The following is a 19,701-nucleotide window of genomic DNA, read 5'->3' as shown; positions in this document are numbered from 1 at the left end:
GGAGGTGAAGAGCTGGAAATGCATTTAGAATTAATTCCTTAATGGGTTTATGCTCATGGTATCTGTTACAATGATACAGAGGGATAATATTTCTACTGGTACCTTATATGCAGTTTGCAGCCAAGCTTAATATGCACTTTGGGTGAGCCATCCCTTTAGCTATCTCAGATCCAACACCTATCCATCTAAGATCTGAGAACCAAACCAGAGACCACCAGGATCTGTGTTGTAGAGAGCTCCAAAGACATGAATGAAGATAAAGAACATGCTGCCTGGCTGATAGTAAGTAAGGAGCTGAGAGCTGCTAATAGAGTGATCAGTCATGTATCTTGAATAGCTTGATTACCCACGGTTAAAAGCCCTTGTCACAGCTGTGATGCCACTGTCCAGATGTTGGCAGGCAGAATTTGTACCGTGTCTCTTAACTGGGCTTCCTTTGTACGTGAAACACACCTTCTAAACAGGGAATGTGCTGGGTAAGCAGTACTAGTGCAATGCAGTCCTGTCTGTGCAGTGCTGCAACTGCAGGGAGCTTGCTGGAGTCATGAATTAATGAGTGAAGGCTTGTTATTGTCCAAGAGGAGATTTCCTTTCCTGTTTCTTCTAAGGCATCTGGCTGTGCCCCACCAGCTGTGAGTTGCTGTAAGGAGTTGTATGACGGTCAGAACCACTTCTGCTGGGTTTCTGCTCAGTGTTGAACACTATAGGGTTAACCTAATTGAGTTCAGTGCACTACAGAAAGTGCATTTTAAGGGAAGTGCTTCCCATGCACAATGTGTGTGCTGTTGTGGGGGAACAGCAATAGGTGGATGCAATGATATTGTTTCACCTTCTTCCCACAAAGTCACGTAAAAGAGCTGGAGTGGGGTGGGAAGTTCCCTGTGGAAGTGTGGAGGTGATCTCTTGGCAGAGGATTTAGGTCTGGGGGTTAGTACCAGATCAGGAGCATTGCCTGGCAACCTGGGTTATGGGAACGTGACATGATGTAGACCAAAGCTCTAGTGTAATGTGAAAGCTGAGTGTAAAGTGATGGAGAGCATTGAGCAAAGAGAATGCTGCAGTGAGGCAGTGATGCTCCTGCCTCTTGGAAGCTGCTCTGCAGAAACACTTTGAGTTAAAGCTCCTTAAGTGAAAACTTGTAGCTCAAAGTAAGTCAGGAGATGTGGGGCAAGTTAATAATAAACTTGATGCTTACAGGAGAGAGGGAAAAGGTATGAGCTGTTCATCTGCATGGTTAGAGCTGACTCTAGGATGAGATTGGCCTGATTTAAGTAACTAGAGCATGTTAAAACGAAGGTAAAGGTTGGAGCCCGCCTGCTTAGGAGCAGGTTGATGACTAGGTCGGCTTCATGCGGCTGCACACTGGTGAGGAGCTGACTGCCACGGGGCAGAGCCTGGCACCATGGGTGCAATGAGACCCTCTCTTCTCCCCAGCTGAGCCCCTGGGGCTTGAACGAGCTCACCCTTACTAGGCTGAATGAATGTCAGTGTTTCTTAGTGCCTGTGAACTCAGTCATTGCAGTGTTGAGGCTTTTCTGTTGCTTCATACTGATGTAGGTACATAGAATCATAGAATAATTAGGGTTGGAAAGGACCGTTATCATTCAGTGCTTGCCTGCTACTGTCCCTGATGTTTAATTAGATATTACAGGAAACTAAGTTTAGAAGGACTTTGTTTCCCTCTGCATTTCTCTCCTTCCCAGCTCGTTTGCAGAGGAGGAGACCAGCAAAGGGTTTCTTGCATTCTTTTCCTCCCTCCCCAGGCTTTTATCAGCCCCTTGGCATGAACACCTGAGAGCCTCCAGAGCCTTTATCTCCTCCACCTTCACAGCAGCTCCCTGCGATGGGGGAGTGTTATGGGGCCCGTTTGCATGTCCCTGGGAAGATACTTTAGATGGTTTTAGGCTGTGGTAAGCTGGAAGCTGAGTTCTGGCATCCTAAAGCTCAGGCTGGTGCATACATCATGGCCTCAAACCCTCGTTTGTTTTCTTCACAAAGGATTTTAGCTTCTCTGAGGCTGGGAGGTGAAGAAGGAAGCAAACATCATTGAGTGTGACTCAGAACTGTGTTTTATTGCTTTGTGTCTCTGTGATTCGCAGGTGTAAGGAGAGATCTACATCCTATACAGAGCTGTAAAAACCACAACTCACTGCAGTCAATCAGCGTGTCCCAGGTCAGGATGCTAACAGTCCTCCTTGACCAAAGTGAAGTGAACCACTCAACTGTTTCTTCCCACCAGGATTCAGGCAGAACGGGTGCTGAAGTCAGTGGGAGCGGGGCTCGCAGCACAACAAGGGCAGTGGGAGAGGAAGCAGCAAACCTTAGCCCCCAGGGCTGTATAAACCTACAAAGTGAAGTCCTTTAATCCACAGTTACCTTCTCAGTGCAGCCCTGTGTTACATGGGGTGTGTGAGGCATCCCTGCCCATGGCAGGGGGTAGGAACTGGGTGATCTTAAGGTCCTTTCCACGCCAAACCACTCTATGAGATGAAACAGGCAAACTCCCAGGACATACATGGCACTGCACAAAGAGGGTGTTTAAAGTGAGGGCATTTCTACCTCATTTTGTAGCAAATTCAATTTGGAAAGAAATATCACACCCCTGTAAAACAAAGGTCCAGCAAATACCCTTCTTTCTCATCAGCTTCACTGATGCACAACAGCATCAGGATTGACCTGTTCCTTTTGCCTGAGGCACAGAGCTCCATCCCTGCAAACAGAGATGGTGTTTGGCTTTGGGGGTTAATTTGACAGCCTCCTGTTGTGAACAGAGCTGTGCTTTACCGTGCAGTTCACAGCAGTGCCCGCTTGCTGCCCGTGTGTCTGCTCCACCTTCTCTTCAACTTAGGGTAGAGTGCATGAGGGGTAGCATTGTGGATAGCGCAGGTGATGGGCTTGTGCGGTGCCAGCTCCAGGAGATGGTGCAGATGCTCATGTATGTGGTCCTGGTGTGCCACGTTTCACACTGGGCTTCCCTTTTGCAGGTCTAGAGAGGGGAGAAGGGGTTGATTTAGTTTGATGTGAAAGGAACAAGGAGGTGCTCAGTGTATGGCTGCTGCTGAGCTCCTTTAGCCTTGGTCTGCAGCGTGGGACATCCACGAGCAGGCTCCTAAATCCATGGCAAACATTTCAGCTAGATACAGGCAACAGAAGGACTTCAGGTCCTCCTTATCCTATTTAATGAAGGTAATCAATTGTTACACTAATTAAGGAAGGCTTTTTAAGCACACCCCTGACTTGTGCACTGTCCTCTCAGGGAGCCTTTCCCCACACTCAGAAGTGAATGAAGAAGAGCTCAGCGCTTTTCTTGGAGTTAGGGAAGCCGCTCTCAATCCATAAGGACTTTTGCCTGTTGCAACCCCGTTCCTTGCAGAGGAGTTTTAGGGTTAGGGTTAGGGTTAGGGTTAGGGTGTGCTCCCAAACTGCTTGGAGTCACTGGGCTCCAGCAACTGATGGTTTGCTGCTGCTTTAATGAGCTGGGGGTTTGGCTCCGGTTTGCACTGCACATTCATCAGTGGGGGAAAACGAATCCTTCCACTGTCAGCAAGAATCCCAGGCCAGCCCCTGAGGCGCCCTTTAATGGAGTGAATTGCGCTGTTAACTTCCCAAGAGCTCCATTTCACCCACTGGGAGCCGCTGGGAGCAGCAGGAATGCCCTCTCTAATTAAAAGCTTACATCTGTTGCAGTTGCTTAAACCAGAGCTGTGTCACTGCAGTGCTGCTGAAGCACAGCTGGCCTTGAGGAGATGATTTCCAAAGGCACTTGGAACCCACCTGCCCCATCGGTGCAACACGGAGCTCTGCAGAGTGGTTTTTCCCCTTAGCAGCAAAGCATCTTTGCCCAGGGCTGGTAACAGGGGTTGATGTAAGTGAAGAATGCAAACATCGCCCTCAAAGGGGTGAAAGCACAGCTCTTTGTTAGCGTTTAGCCCTTGGAAAGCCAGGCAGGGATCCGCAGAGGGCTGGGTAGGGTAAATATCCATCACAAACAGGACAGGCTGGTCCCTTCTTCAGCCAGGGGAAAGCAAAAGTGGCTGTGGCACTTCACATTCTGATACAGGTGTAGGAAGATTGCACCCAAGGGGCAAAGGCCTTGCTGCTCAGTGCCTCTTTCCTTGAACACTGTTCTTGTTCTATACCAAGCTATTGTATTATTATGCCAAACCATTCCAAGGTCATTCTGGCAGTGATTCCTGGTGTGTTCTGCCTTTCAGAAATGAAGATTGTAGGTATCCCATTCCTGTTAATTCAGGGGGAGGAAGGTTCTTTCTGAGCGTACTGATCTGGGCAGCTAACCCCCCTATGTTTTACTATGAATCCCATGAATGTACAACAATCGACTGTATCCAATTTAAAAGATGCTGGATTTACAAAGAACAAGGCTTCAGAGATGTGAACCAAACCTTCTCGTAACCCAGCTTTTCCAAGTGTGAGCCTGGCCAGAGCAGGAGCAGGGATTTTGGTGCTGGAGCACTCCCTTGCCACCAGCTGGGTTGGGTGCACTTGGCACCAGAGCTGGGTTTGTGCAGAGCAGGGGGTCGATGTGCAGGAGCAAAATGTGAATTCCTCATGGACAAAAGGGTTTATTTTCGTCCAAACAGGCAGATTGCAGTTATTCTGATAGGGTTTTCCTGCTGACTCAGGGGGATGGGGGGAGGCAGAGGGAGAGCATAAAGAAAGGAGTTCTGTCTGCCCGAGGAAATGGGTTAACTAAAGCTATACACATCCTCACTGCTGTCATCTAAGAAAGTCATCTAAGGCTGCATCAGCCCCTCTGCTGCTGTTCCTTAATGCCTGTTGGGGAAATAGAGGCACAAAGCCATGGTGATGGTGGTCCAAAATAGTGCAGAGGGGGATTTGGGATGCAATAGCTTGTATCTCATCTAATCCATGGCTCCAATGATGATTCTGAATGAGCAGTTTGGGAAGGGGAAGGAGTGAAATACGGTCACCCCAGGCTCAGGTTGGAGGCACATAGGAGCACGTTGTGCCCTGGGAGCACACAAGTGTGGTCCTTTACAAGCACCAAGTGATGCACAACGGGGGCCACAAACACCTCATGTCTTTCTGTTGCAGGGTCAGTGCTCAGTGATTTGGATTACTCAAGATTAAAGAAATAGACATAGGAGAAGAGAACCTTACCTCTCTTTTTGCCTTTGATTCACTACACATCCCCCTCCCATCCACCGTATATCAGATGAGGAACGTTTAGGTTGGATTTTGGCACCTGCCTGCTTTATCCCTTGCGGGTGCGATGCTGCCGGGTTTCAGACACCCACCCCTGTCGCTCACTAACCTTTTACACCTGCATCTCCGTCTCCTGGTGTCTAAAATGAAGGAGAAAACGTGTCAGTTCAAAGGCACCAAATCACAGCTCAGCAGAGAAACGCTGCAGTGAGGCAGGGCTGGCGCTCCCCAGCAGCTTGCTGCCTTCAGGACATATAGAGATGGATAAACCCAGCTTGTTCTGGAGGAAAGCCATGCAAGGAAGCAGTGCTGCGGCTCACATTCCCCTCAGGTTTTCACATGAGTCACAGTACCAGCATCAGCCTGGGAACACTGACAGGGAATGAGGTTTCCTTGCTGTCTCTAGCAGCTTTGGCACGTTGCTGAAAACCCATTGGCATCAATTAATTCCTAGTGGGAATGATGCCAGCTCTTCCTCATTTGAGCATCTAGGTGATTACTCTGGGATGTGTTCAGCAAAATGCAATGCCTGGACATTCATTTTAGTATAGGGGGGAATCTGCCCTTGAGGGCTGGGGCTGCAGCGATGAGCTGCAGCTCATGGGTTTTCACTGAGCATTCACATCAGCATTAGAAGGCAGGAATAAATCACTGAGTGGTGTTTGTAGCTTAACTGGGGAACCCTGGTGAGTACAGAGGGGACTGGCACCAACTCTGCTGCAGCATCAGCCATTTCCCTCAAGGAGAATTATGTTTTGCTGGGGCTCATCAGTGTTTTCTTCCTGCATCCTTCCTATTGCTGCAGGCCCTGATGCTGAGTATGCAGGGCTCATAAAACTGCATGCTGAAAAACTTATTTTCAGCCTTCCAGTACCTAAAGGGGCTGCAGGAAACCTGGAGAGGGGCTTGGGACAAGGGCCTGTAGGGACAGGCCAAGGGGAATGGCTTGAACCTGCCCGAGGGGAGACTGGGCTGAGCTCTTAGGCAGAAGCTCTTCCCTGTGAGGGTGCTGAGGCACTGGCACAGGGTGCCCAGAGAAGCTGTGGCTGCCCCATCCCTGGCAGTGTTCAAGGGCAGGTTGTACACAGGGGCTTGCAGCAAGCTGCTCCAGTGGAAGGGGTCCCTGCCCGTGGCAGGGGTTGGAGCTGGATGAGCTTTAAGGTCCCTTCCAACCCAAACCAGGCTGTGCTTCTATGATATTCCGTGCTATTTCAGCTGGCTCGGCTGGTAAATCCATCTCACACCAGCTCCAGGCTGTGGGGAGAGTGAGGATCCAGTTGGGTTCATTCAACAGCAAAATTGTGGTGCTCCAAACAAAGGAGCTGAGCTGGTTTAATAGAATCAGTGCAACCTCTGCGGTACCTCAAAGCTGAACTGATTTCAGTGAGCACTAAATTGATCTCAATACATTTGCACCCGCTGCTTGCTCAGGGTAGTGAAAGGTGAACTTTCACCAAAGGACTCTTGCCTACCCAGAGATTCTGTGTTGCTGCTTTACCTGCAGCAGCCTCTGAACCCGTGGGGTTAAGTCACTCATCTGGCTACAGCTCAAGCGGCTAGCGAGAGTCCTGGCATTTGAATTCACAAGTTGTGTGCCCAGAGCATGTTTATTCTGTCAAAGTGTTTAGGTTCTGGTACTTTCATCCTCTGATACATCAATATAAGGATGGTAGAGCCAATACAGTTTGGTAGAGCGAAGTTTTCTCTACTTATAATCTGTTTTTATTCCTTGAAGGTCTTTTCTAACCTAAATCATAGAATAACAGAATGGTTAGGGTTGGAAAGGACCTTAAGATCATCCAGTTCCAATTCCCTGCCATGGGCAGGGACACCTCACACTAGATCATATCACCCAAGGCTCTGTCCAACCTGTCCTTGAACACTGCCAGGGATGGAGCATTCACCCCTTCTTTGGGCAACCCATTCCAGTGCCTCACCATGCTCACAGTAAGAACTTCTTCCTTATATCTAACCTGAACTTCCTTTGTTTTAGTTTAAACCCATCACCCCTTGTCCTGTTGCTCCAGTCTCTATGATTCTATGGTTATAAATTGATGCTTATTTCTCAGCCTCAGCCTACTGATGAGTACAGTGCAGTGATTTTAGCAGCGGTCCTTCTCAAGGGCTGCCTGTCCTGGCTATCTGGTGCCTATGTAAAGGGGATCGTTGGAAGATCCCTGCAGCCCCGAAGGCCAGGGCTGCAGTTTCAGGCTAAAGGGATGTCTACAGAGGGTTCTGGGTGGCTCTTACGTTGGCACAGCATGACGGTGACTGCCAGGGCGAGCAGGAGCAGGAAGCAGGCGACTGTCATGGGAACCCAGATGAAGATGTCACATAGCAAATCCAGCCCTTTCTCCTCGCTGGTCTCTGCAGGAAGAGAGAAAGGGGAAGGTCCACCGTGTGCTGGTGGAGCCAGGGGACCTGCCTGGTGTTCAGTGAGGCTGGTGGTGAAGCAGAGGGTTCCCCCTGCCCCACCGGTGACCTCCACAAGTGCATCAGTTACTGCTGATCATTCACATCAGCATCAAAAGGCAGCAGTAAGCCTGTGAGTGGTGTTTGTAGGGTAACTGGGCAATCCTGGTGACTTCAGAGGGAATTGGCACAGCAGTTCCTGGGAGGACGTGTAGCCAAAGGTGTTCTTGTATCCCCTGCTGAGTCCAAACCCATCCCCAAACCTCCCTCCACGTCTTCCCAGTGCGCCCAGGCATGAGACCCACTCATGCTTTTACATCATTTCTCCTACATGGGATGAAACGCTGGAGTTCAATCCTTCCAACTCTGCTAAAGCTCCATGGGTTTTCACAATCCCCACATCCCAGAATGCCTCCAGGCTCCCCCTCGGTATCAATGGACCAGAGCCCAGCTCTTCCCCTCTCCCTTCATGCAGCAGAGCTACCTGAATCCAGGGTCTTCGGGCAGAGGTCCCTTTCGGTGATGTTGGGTGCTGGGGTGGTGGGTGATGGTAGGGTTTTGGGTGCCACTGTGGTGGTGACTGTAAGTGAAGATGGACGTAGAACACAGTGAATGGATGTAGAACACAGTGAACGGATGTAGAACACAGTGAATAGCTCCCTCCTGCCCCTATGCTCTCCCTGCCCAGGCCATGCCCCCTGCTCGTGCTCAGGTCCAAGGGGACCTCATAGAGCCCACGTTGGGTTGTGGCTCCCCCAAGACCCAGTAAGGAGTTGCAGGCTCCTTATTTCTGACTCCCTGCCAAGGGGGTGGTGGTGGACTTTACTTTAGTCTTATCCCTGAAGAGCCATGGATGGGATGGAGAAGCGGGGATGGGGAGAGGTGATGCTGTGTCTGTCCCATCGCCTTTGCTTTTGGCCATGAGATGCAAGCAGGGAGCCTCTGGCTGCACTGGTTATGAAATACCTTGGTCAGGCAAGCACGGACCATGGGGTCTGTGGGAGAGGGGACTGGTTACAACAGGCAGGGACAGGAGGTGCTGGGTGTTCTGGCAGAGCTAACCAAGGTTGGGTGGAGGTGTTGCTGACCTGGGAGGAAGACGGGCTGGCCAGGGCTGAAGTAAAGGGCTTGGTTGGTGTTCATGAGGCAGAAATAGTTCCCCTGGTCCTGTGGCATGAAAGACTTCACCACCAACCAGTAGAACCTGCTGTCTTTCCCCGCCTCAAAGTGTTTGGATGTCCTCATATTCCCCCCAAAGGTGGTGCGGGAAACGGAAGAGATGAAGACAATGAAGCGGAAGGTCCCAGCCTTGTGCTGGTGGACCCAGAATACGCCACTGCCCATGTTGGTGCTCACACACTGCAGCAGCAGCCGCTGTCCCACCCGGGGCTGCGTGATGCTGTGGATCTTCATTGTATACCTCTGGCCACGGATCCCAGGGCAGCCTGTGGGAGAGGAACCCTTGTGGGAACCGCTTGGGAAGAGCCATGTTCCTCCGGACAAACCTCGTTCCTTGTCCATGAGGTCAAACGCAAAGGGAGGACCATGCTGCCTGGATGACTTGAAGGTTTTAGTGGAGTCCTTGCTGGGATTGTGCATGGAGGCTGCTCAGCAATCAGCCACCCGGGCTTTAAAGGTGGGTGCTGCCCTTAAAGCCTTTCAGCTGCCTTCTCAGGGATGTTACCCCTTCCCAGCTTACCCAAAGGGACTCCTTAAAAACACTGACTGCTAAATCCCCCTGTTCCCCATTCCCCCTCCTGTCCAGAACCACTTCTCCAACCGGGCTCCCTTCCCAGCACAAATGATGCTGCAGCCACCCATCCATCCGTGCCGCCTTCACCTCCACCAAGCAAACCTCAAAGCCACCATTTTTGGTTTGCTTTTTACATTCCCTTTAACCATTTAGCCCAGTTTCCTGGATTCAGGGGCAGGGATGTACTTGCCCATCCCGGTGACGGTGATGCACAACCCCATAGTGTCCATACTCACCGAGCCCCAGTGCGAGCAGCAGGAGCAACGCAGGAGCCCCGGTCATCATCTCCTTGGTGCAGTGGAGCAGAGCTGATCTTTCTTGCTTGACTTGGGTAGGCTGTGCTGCTCTTTGGGGAGGATGTGATGTCACCAGGACCCTCTTGGGCGATGTTCAGCATCTGCAGCAAAATGAGAAGAAAATAAGATTCCTGAAGAAATCCAGGTCTGATACAGGATTTGGGCTCATTTATCACCATCAGTTCCTAACGGTGCCGCAAGGATTTTGCCTCAATGACTCCCCTAAAGATCCAGACTGACGGTGCTCATGTTTGAGATAGGATCAGCCCCTGCAGCCATCTGGGGGGGTTCAGAGCAGCTCCATCTGCACACAAGTGATGGGCAAGCCCAACGCTTTGGCTACAGGCCCCAGGTTGCAGGGATTCTGCTGCCTTCAGTTGTGCAGACCCGCAGCATCTCACATGGGTGGCAGAGTGCACCCGGTCTCACCACCACATGGGTGTTTCATGGCAAGTGTTGTTTACCCCGAGCACACGTGTGGCTGCCCCGCAGCTGGGCTCTTCAGGTGCCGCTGGGTTGCTCTCTTTTAACCCCTCTCTGCAGTTGCTCTGCAGAAGCCGCTCAGTGTGATGCAGGTGGTCTGTGATGTGAAACCCATCCAGAAAGCCCCATGCCCTGGGGTGCTGCTTTTGACTTCCTGTGGTTTGCTTCTGGAACCACAGGGTCTTCCGCCCTGCCAGCAAACCCCTGCCTGCTCCAACCGGGAGGGCCCTTGCTGCTGCCTCCAGTGACCACTCGCACACGGGTATGGGTGATGCTTCCTTGAGCTTTGCACGTACAGCAGCAACTGCGATGCTGGTGCTCTATAGATCTTCTTCTTACTGGCACTTCTTGGCTTTCCTGTTGGTTGCTTTTCTGTGGGAGGTGTTTTTCTATGACTCCGTTGCAAAGAATTCCCCCTTTTTTGCTTGGTTATGTCAGGAATCAGGTGCTGCTGATGCTGATGCCGTTGCTATTGTGGCTGCTGCTTAATGATGAGTGAAGGAAAATGGTTTAGGAGCTGGCTTTATTCCACTGGGCATCAAAGCGTGTTGGTGAGTGAGGAAAGCTGCTGGTAGGCCCTGCTGGGATGTGTGAAATTCATACTGAGGCTGTGAGACTTGTGATGTCTGCCTGAAATAGAGCAGGTTTTGGCAAAAGGAAGATAAAATGGGTTTCATCAGTTAAATGCCATTACAGGGATCTGGATCTCACAATCCCATCAAGGAAATGTCAGACCTGAGCTCTCTGTCACCTCTGAGCACTCCATGATGTGATACTTGCGTAGTGGTGATACTTGCATAGACTCCTCCTGGTTTCAGTGGGCAACTCTTTCCCCTGATCCTAAGTAAAATTCACCTTCCCTTTATAATGGGATAAGCTGCTCTTGGGAATTGTCTGTCTCCATAAGCTGATGGAGGAATATAGACAAGGAACTGAAACCATGGCCTGCCTTGTAGATGACTGCAGTTGAGTCTTAGGTTTTCTGAGATGCAGAAGTGAGCTGGTCCCTGCCATCCATCAGGATTGTTGTGTGGGTGCCTCCTAACTTTGTCACTATTACACCTCAGTGACAGCAAATGGAATTTCACTTCTGAAATTCCAAAGTACAACCTGAGACTAAAGTAGGAAAATTCCTCATTCCTGTTTTTCAGTATGGTTCAAATGGGAGTGAGTTTGCTGGCAAAAGAAGGTGGTTCAGGTGCTTGTTGGGACCAGGGTCTCACTCTGATGTAGGGTGTGGGTGCTTAACTACAGCGCATAGTGTGTGCCCTCAGAGATACAGTGATGGATGTGCTATACATCTAAAGGATCATCCAGGAGGGGCTGTTGCCTTTTAGCAGGACATCTTCTCTCTCTTCATTATGAATCTCAATGGTCTTAAAGGTCTTTTCCAACATGGGTGATTCTATGATTCTATGGATCAGTGCAGGGTAACAAACCGGAGTCAGAGATTCCTCTCCTGGGTGTAGAGGTGTCCTAGATCTTGATTCTCATGGCCTGAGCTGGTGTCCATGCAAGGCCACCGTTCCCTTTGTTACATTCAGACTGTGTCACCATTCTCCTTTTTCTCTTCACACATGTACTTGCTGAAGCACTTTGTGACCCATCACTGCACGCATGGTGCCACCAGCCCCTGTGTCTTGTGACTCCAGCCCATTGTGCTGGGGAGTCACAGGAGAGGGCTTCAGGGGGAGCTATTCCCTTCTGCTGCCTGCAATAGGCTGCTCATGAATATATCCTTTAAAGGCAAGACAAAAGGTTCTTGTCAGCAGAGAGATACAGCTGCAAGGGGGCTGTCACACATCTTTCTTCTGCATGGACACTCTTTGTTGGCCAGAGGGATCCAGGCAAGTGCAGCTCCAATGGAGACGTCTGTATATGATCGGACAAGACCACCCCTCTTCTGTCCCCCCATCTCATGTCTCTGAAATAACAAATGAGCTGGGGCAGGGATCATTTGTTTATAGAACCATAGAATGGTTTGGGTTGGAAAGGACCTTAAGATCATCCAGTTCCAACCCCCTGCCATGGGCAGGGACACCTCACACTAAACCATGTCACCCAAGGCTCTGTCCAACCTGGCCCTGAACACCGCCAGAGATGGAGCATTCACAACCTCCCTGGGCAACCCATTCCAGTGCCTCACCACCCTCACAGTAAAGAACTTCCTCCTTATATCCAATCTAAACTTCCCCTGTTTAAGTTTTAACCCCTTGTCCTGTCACTACAGTCCCTAATGAAGAGTCAAGAGCTTCTGGCTTCTGTGTTTAGGTATGGCTCAGCATGAAGCTGTTCCTATTTCACAGAGTAATAAGGAAAGCTAAACCAGTTGCACTGTTTGACCATGGAAAGGTCAAGGCACAAGCAGGACCTCCAGGAAAAGCTCCCATTTAAAACCAACACTTGTATAAAGGATTTACATCAGTGATGTAAGTTTTATAGTGATCACCTGGTCCAGAACTGGGAGCAGGAAGTGGCCAAACAAATCAGTTAAGGAATGTCTGTCTGGTTTGGTGGTTTGTCCTCTAGATGGTATTTTGCAATAGACCTGGCATTGTTAGACTGGGGGCCTAAGTCAGACCAGTGAAACAGCAGCATTCATAACATGTTATTTGTGTATATTAATGCAACATATATTAATGTATATTAATATAACTTATTCTATTGTGGTGCCACAGTTATGACAAAGGAAGGAGAAACTCAACCAGTTGCTTCTGCAGAACATCATAAAAGATGGCAGGGGACCAAAGCGGTTGGTTAGCCAGTAGAATGTAATTACTTTCTCTTTTCCCAAACCTAGCTCTTTTACTCATAGCTAAGGTTGTTGGGCTCTGATTGCTGGTGAACTCCAACCTAAGTTGCCTTTGACAGAGGTTTATCTTTATACATCAAGACCAGCCCAGGGCTGTATTTAATGAACGTCAAATAATTAAGCAAAAGGAGACAGGAGAAAGGAGAGAAGAGACAAAATCATGCAGGGAACAGCCTTTTTTGAATGGAGCTTGGCAGGAGGTGAGTTCAGGATTCACTTTGTCTATGATTGCTTGCATCCACTGAACAGAGAAGACAGGGAAATGAGAGAGAGCTTGGGGCATCACTGCTGAAGGAGATGCTGAGTTTCATATATGGTTGATTTCTTAGTCATTTTGGGTAAGGATCTCAGTGACTTCTTCACGGTGGTAAGAAACTCTTCAGCTTCTGAGCATCAGTAATACCACATGGAAGCCTCAGCAAGAGCACATCGCAGGACATGGGAATTACACGGCGATCAACAATTGGTAGACATAAAAGGAGCATCAAAATGAGCATCCTCTATGAGGTCCCTTGTTCTGTTGTCCATGGTATCTCCTCATAGTGCTTGAGGAGGGCTTCCCATTGCAAAGCACTGATGTGGTGTTGCTGATGATGAGCAAGTGCTGCTTGGTCCCTGCAAGTGATCAGTGGTGGGATTGACATTGGACATTGCGTGCTTCAACGCTGCTGATTCTTCCTCTCATTACCCTTTAGAAGATCTCTTCCATGAGGAGGAATGGAAAGTTCTAATGAAGAGTTCAAAATCTAGCCCCAAATCACACAATCGTGTTTCAAACAAAGGGGAGAAAGAATCTTGAGACTGAAGCACACAACTTTTCCGGTGTGAAATGAACCTGTGGTTTATGAGCAGCTTGCTGCCCCCCTCTTTGCAAAGCTGCACCACCACAGGGGTTTGTAGAATGTCAAGTGCAACTGTCACACACCAGATGCTATCTTTCCACTGTAGCTGTTTCCAACTCGGTGGCCAGCACTGCCCTTTCTTCTGTGTACTCTCACACACCTCATTTACAGTGTGCAAACCACAAGCACTCCTGAGCCTTCATTTCTCTGTGGTGCAGACCTTTAGCCTGGTCACTAGGTTGGAGATCTCCCTAATCTCTGTGCTTTGTGGTACCCCGGCTTTGAGTTTAATAAGGATGTGCAATGAGTTTTCCTTGCACAGGCCTCCTACACTTGATGCTGTGAACTGCACAAGGATCTCTCTGGAGAAGGTGAATGTGAAATGATGCATGCAAGGAAAACCAGTCCTTAGTCTATACACTAAGGAGTAATGGCTGTTCCACTGCTGCTCTGACTCTTCACCTCCTGCATCAGGATGACTTGGAGCATGTATTTCGGTAACACCGGTGTCATTTGCAGCTTGTTGCTCAGGGCAGGAATGCACAATCCTAGCCCCAGGAATATTCTGTCTCAATTTCTTTGAAGACACTGATAGGAAATATGCCAACCTGGATTTTGCATTCGGTGCTGATGTGAAGGCAGAATGTGAAGCCCTGGAGCTGGGTGTCAGCACAGCCCAGCACCACTCCTTGGTAACCAACAAGTTTACCTTGTGCTGATGCTGGACAATGGTTGCACCTTAAGCTTTGCTGAGGAACAGCAGAGGTTCTGCCCATGACGCTGTACACAAGGCCCCCAGCAGCATCTCCTCCCATGGTGGTACCCAAGGAGATGTCAGATGTGGTGGGTTTCTGACACAGGCCATGCTCCAGTGTGGAAGAGCAGCACATACCCATCATCTCCCATGACGCTCTGCCTGTACCCAAAGACATCTGCCCAACACCTGGGCTTTGTGTTGTATTTCGTGCTGCCTGCATGGCTCCAGCTCTCTGCACTGGGAGGGAACAACAGGATATGTGGTGGGCAAAATCACGCTCGTAGCTCTGGGGACAGAGATGTCTCTTAAGCCACAGCCTTCCTCCCTGCACAGCCTCATGACGGGAGGGTGATGTACCCGGTGTTTTGGTACCCAACCTGTGACTGGATGTTTCAACAACAAGCAGAGAAGAAGAGCAGGAAAACCAATGTGGCTTGCACCTTGGGCAGGGTAAGACTTGTTCCATTGTGCTTGTAGGGTGGAGGAAGGTGTGGGGTGGGATGGAACATGGGGCTCACTGCAGCAGGCAGAGTGCTGCTGGTTGGCACCAGCTTGTGGGCTCAGTGCTTTGCTTTGGGTGCATCCATTGCTCCCCGTGCTCTGCATGGGGAAATCAGGCAATTTTTTGGTGTTCCCTGGAAAAAGTCAATGCTGTAAAACCTTGCCTGCAGACACCCACAGTTTCTGCAGGATTGGGTTTTCTGCTGCGTGATGCAGAGGCTCAGTCTGGTTTGGGTAAGATGAGATTTAGCTCTTTGTTACTGCCCAAGCCAAAACCAGCCAATAGTGTAGGAGAAGACAAGCTTATGGGTCTCTGCATCGGCCTACGGGCTCCCAGCCCCTCCAAGGAGCTTTTTGAAGAGGATGGAGAGGGCTTTGAAGCAGGTTTCCTTCTCCTATTGACTTCCAGCTGCTTTCTGTGAGTGACTTCTCTTAGGCTTTTTGGGTTTTCATGTTAAAAGGACTGAAGTTGGTTGTGTGAGAGCCCCATTGCAACAGCACACGGACACAACGTACTTGGCAAAGAATTCTGTGCTGATGCCATCATTGGGATATTTTTGGGGTGTTTCACAACTGGTTTTACTTTATTAACAAGATCAGAAAGTGCAAATAGCAATAGCGATGCTCCCCTGCCTGAAAGTGATGCAGTCCCCTTCATACACTTGTTTATCTTAAAGCCTAGATGAGAAGCTGAGTCTTAGCAGGGGAGGAATATTAAACCTCCTATTGCAAACATTTAAGGCACGGGGAGAGCTTTGTTTCATGTAAAGGGACCCCTGGTGTATAAACTCCAGGTAAGCTTTCCCATAGCAAGGTGGCAGAGAAGCAAAAGGCTCTGTACAGATGGATGTGTAACTTGCTCTGATGCGCGCTCCAGGTAAACGAATGCTGGAATAACCAATGTCTGTATGTACTTCCACAGGAGCTGCAGCACAATGTGCACACACTGATAGGCACAAATAGCTTTCACTCCTGCAACTAATACTGAATTCAATAACCAGAAATGATATCTAATAAAACGAATGATAATTTGGAATAAATGTCTGGTTTATATGAAGCAGAAATGGAATCTGTTACTTGTTCTGATTTAGGGAATGAAATGCAATAAGGAATACATGGACAAGAAGTACTTGTACTGCCAGTGGGGTTTTTCTATAGGTATCTGTCAATCCATGTCAACCCAGGAAACTGTCAACATATATGTATAGTATATAGAGAGTAACATATATTTAGTTATATATGTATTATATAATACATAACACAATATATGAATTAATATATGATATGGTCATTTATAATACATTTAAATATATATATATTTCAATCTAACATATTTATTTAGAATACATATACCTATAATATAAACTTTTATGTATTAACATTACAATATAATAATCATAGTTGTAATCATAGAATCATAGAATAGTTAGGGTTGGAAAGGACCTTAAGATCATCAAGTTCCAACCCCCCTGCCATAATACAAACTTACTTAATGTAATTATAATATAATCAATGTAGTATTAATAACAATAAATCAACATATTTAATTATATAATTATATAATATAATTGAATAGTCTAATAATTTTAATGCTAAATACATAATATACAATTATATCACAATATATTTTATATTTTTATATATTTATTTATTATGTATTACTATATATAAACATATAGTTATTGTAAACATATATATGCTTACATGTAACATAATATATACTATATTCAACTATAATATATAACATATATAATTTATAAGTGATAATAATAATACATGGTTAGAAACCAGTTGTTATAACCAACTGTCAATCTATCTATGTGATGCTGTGTTTCTGTATTTAAGGCTCCTGTTAAGTGCTTGGTAGCCCAAACAGCAGAGTACCCCGGTGAGCTGCTGTGTGCTGAGGGTGCAGGAGGGCTTTTGTGTGTCGGATGCTTCTGAAAGATGGGGAAGAGCCTTGCCCGTGCCCCTGCTCGTGTGTAGGGCTGTGTCTGTGTGCTAAAGGGATTCAGGAGAAGCAAGTGAGAACTGGGCCTTTTTTGCAGCTTCTGGAACATACCTGCTTTTATGTGGTGGGAGAAAGAGACATTGAGAGCTCCCATCTAACAGGTCTGGGCTGGATGTCCTGCTGGGAATCTGGTTTTCCTGCCAGGAGGATGTATTCAGCAAGCAGCTGTTGAGCACAGAGCTGTTGCAGCCCAGGATTAATCAGAAGGAATTGAAACAGCACCCATGGATATAGGCTGGAAGAGCGGGGTACCAAGAGCCAATGGAGTTCAACAGGGACAAGTGCCAGGTCTTGCACCTGAGTAAACCCAGCCCCAGAGTGCAGCACAGGCTGGGATCTGCCCTGGGAGCAGCTCTGTGGAAAGGGACCTGGGGATCCTGGTGGATACCATGAGTGAGCACTGTGGCTGCAGCAGAGAAATCCAATGGGATGCCGGGGAACATCAACAAGGGCATCACCAGCAGGGATAAAGATGTGATTATCCCACTGTACTCAGTGCTCATCAGGCCACAGCTGGAATACTGTGTTCAGTTTTGGTCCCCACTGTACAAAAAAGATGTGGACAGGCTGGAGAGGGTTCAGAGAAGGGCCACAGAGTTGATCCAAGGACTGGGGAGCCTTGTGAAAGGCTGAGAGAGATGGGACTTTCAGCCTGGAGAAAAGGCTGCTCGGGGGAGACCTTGTCACCGTGTTCCAGTATTTAAAGGGTGGTTGCAATAAGATGGAGACTCCCTTTTTAATAAGGAGCCCCATGGGAAAGATGAGAGGTCATGAGCACAAGTTATTCACAGGGAGATTCTGTGTGGACACAAGAGGAAAACTGTTCACAGTGAGAATGATCAGCCATTGGGATAATGTCCCCAGGGAAGTGACTCCCCAGCACTTAAGATTTGGCTGGACAGGGTGCTGGGACATCTGATGTAGGTTGTGCTTTGCCTGGAAAGGTTGGACCAGATGAACCTTGAGGTCCCTTCCAACCTGGGATTCCATGATTCTATGATGTGTACCTCCTTTCCCTTTGCACAGCTTTCAAGCTCCATCACTTAATAGAGATGTTACTCATACTTTCTCCATCAGTGCAACCCAACTCAGCTGTGTTTATGACTCTGCAAAATGACTCTTTATATATTTAGGAGCTTTAAAATCAGATCCAACTTCTTCTGTGTGTCACTATCTTGCTTTCAATTGAATGCTTTCAGCTGAACCTGATTTGATTTACTTCTGTGTCTTATAAATGCAAAGAAGTAGGTATATAATAATACAAGGAATAGCCACATAAAAATGACTGGGCAGCTTAAAAGACTAAAGAGAAGTGGAGCACAGCCAATATTAGATCAGCAACTGACACATTCTGGTAAGAATGACAGGGTTTTAAGATCTGTGTGCACAAGTTCTACGTGAAGACTACTTACTGCAGTGCCTGAAATACCTTTATTGCTGCTCTGCTCTCTGTCCTTTGAATATCTCAATGCTTTCATGGTATGCATACACTGTTACTGAAAGAATAATGGCAGTATTTTAAAATACAGAATACATAGAATATAGAAAGTATAGAATATGTGTATATATATGGATATGTATAGATTATATCTCTATATAATATGTAATGTCAAATAGTTATAGATAGAGTATAGAATATACATAGAATATATATATAGACTATAAACCATTAAGATAATAAAGCAATAATAACAACAGATCATTGCAATGTGTAATTTTGCCCTCTTTTACAACTCCTTGCCCAGTGGTTCACAGGGGTGGGTACAACACAGGTAACGTTTTGTACTTAGGATCTGGAGAAACCTCCTTGTTCTGTTCAAAACCCTTTGTCTTTGTCCGGTTTTGGGGCTGTCTCCTGTCATGTAAGATGACAGCAATCATTTATGCTGGTTAAGGGTTTGGGGTCATGGATAAAACCCCAGTGTTTTCCTGCCTAGGTATGGCTGTTCCCTGCTGTGGGGAGCAGGATGACAGTAGGGGACAGGAGATGGCTGCTCCATCCTCAGAAGGAAATGAGGAATAAATCAGGGCCTCTCTCTTGCCAGGGCACCGTGGCTGGGTACCATTGCGATGGGCAGTTCTGTTGCCTGCATCTCTCCATCCATGGATCCAGGCACCAAGCCATTAGCAGAGATGCACAGAAATATATTCCCATTAGTTTCCATGATGGAATATCCCTTTTTCCCCCATGCACCATAACTCGGCATCCCTGACTTTTGGCTCTCAGCACAATGACAAGGTAGGAAAGAAAACCAAAGAAGCTGCAGGTATCAAGGGACCAGGTCATTTTCTCAAGACATAAAAGCATCTTTATATTAGTGTTTCTGTTTCTTATGTGTGCTCTGGGAAAAGTCTATGAAATGGAGGTGATTTTTTCCACTGGCTCCCATAGAAACTGATGCTCAAATCTCTCGAAGGTTTAACGTTAAAACACCCTATTGATGGGTACAGGAATTAGTACAATTTATTTCATCATTTCCATTGGTAAAGTGCCCAAACCTGCGTACCAACAGGACTGGGGACATCCCTGACCTCTCCTGTTTTGACTGCACACAGATGATGTGGAATTTGGGGTTTTTTTAGGGTTTTTCCTTTCAAATTCCAAAGGAACAACAAAGTCAAATTGGGGGGTTTGGACACTGAGCAA

General features: G+C 47.7%; 1 protein-coding gene across 2 annotated transcripts; it reads right to left on the bottom strand.

The window, feature by feature from the left end:
• Positions 1 to 7,142: 7,142 nt before the first annotated feature.
• On the bottom strand, positions 7,143 to 9,927 carry CD8A (CD8 subunit alpha). 2 transcript variants are annotated; one of them, XM_061359760.1, is made up of 4 exons: positions 9,589 to 9,927; positions 8,688 to 9,044; positions 8,084 to 8,179; positions 7,147 to 7,554 (listed from the first exon to the last, which is right to left on the bottom strand). In XM_061359760.1, exons 1-4 carry the CDS (start codon positions 9,635 to 9,637, stop codon positions 7,394 to 7,396), a joined length of 663 nt encoding a protein of 220 aa, XP_061215744.1. In that variant the 5' UTR covers positions 9,638 to 9,927; the 3' UTR covers positions 7,147 to 7,393. The 2 variants fall into 2 exon arrangements, with proteins under 2 accessions (XP_061215742.1, XP_061215744.1); XM_061359758.1 differs by lacking the exon at positions 9,589 to 9,927 and having other exon boundaries at positions 7,143 to 7,554; positions 8,688 to 9,574.
• Positions 9,928 to 19,701: the final 9,774 nt, after the last annotated feature.

Source organism: Neopsephotus bourkii, unplaced genomic scaffold (assembly GCF_033783945.1).
Source record: "Neopsephotus bourkii isolate Nb327-2 ecotype Australia unplaced genomic scaffold, CSIRO-AGI_Nbou_v1 NB_994, whole genome shotgun sequence".
Lineage (NCBI taxonomy): Eukaryota > Metazoa > Chordata > Aves > Psittaciformes > Psittacidae > Neopsephotus > Neopsephotus bourkii.
This window is presented reverse-complemented; position numbering and strand designations above follow the sequence as displayed.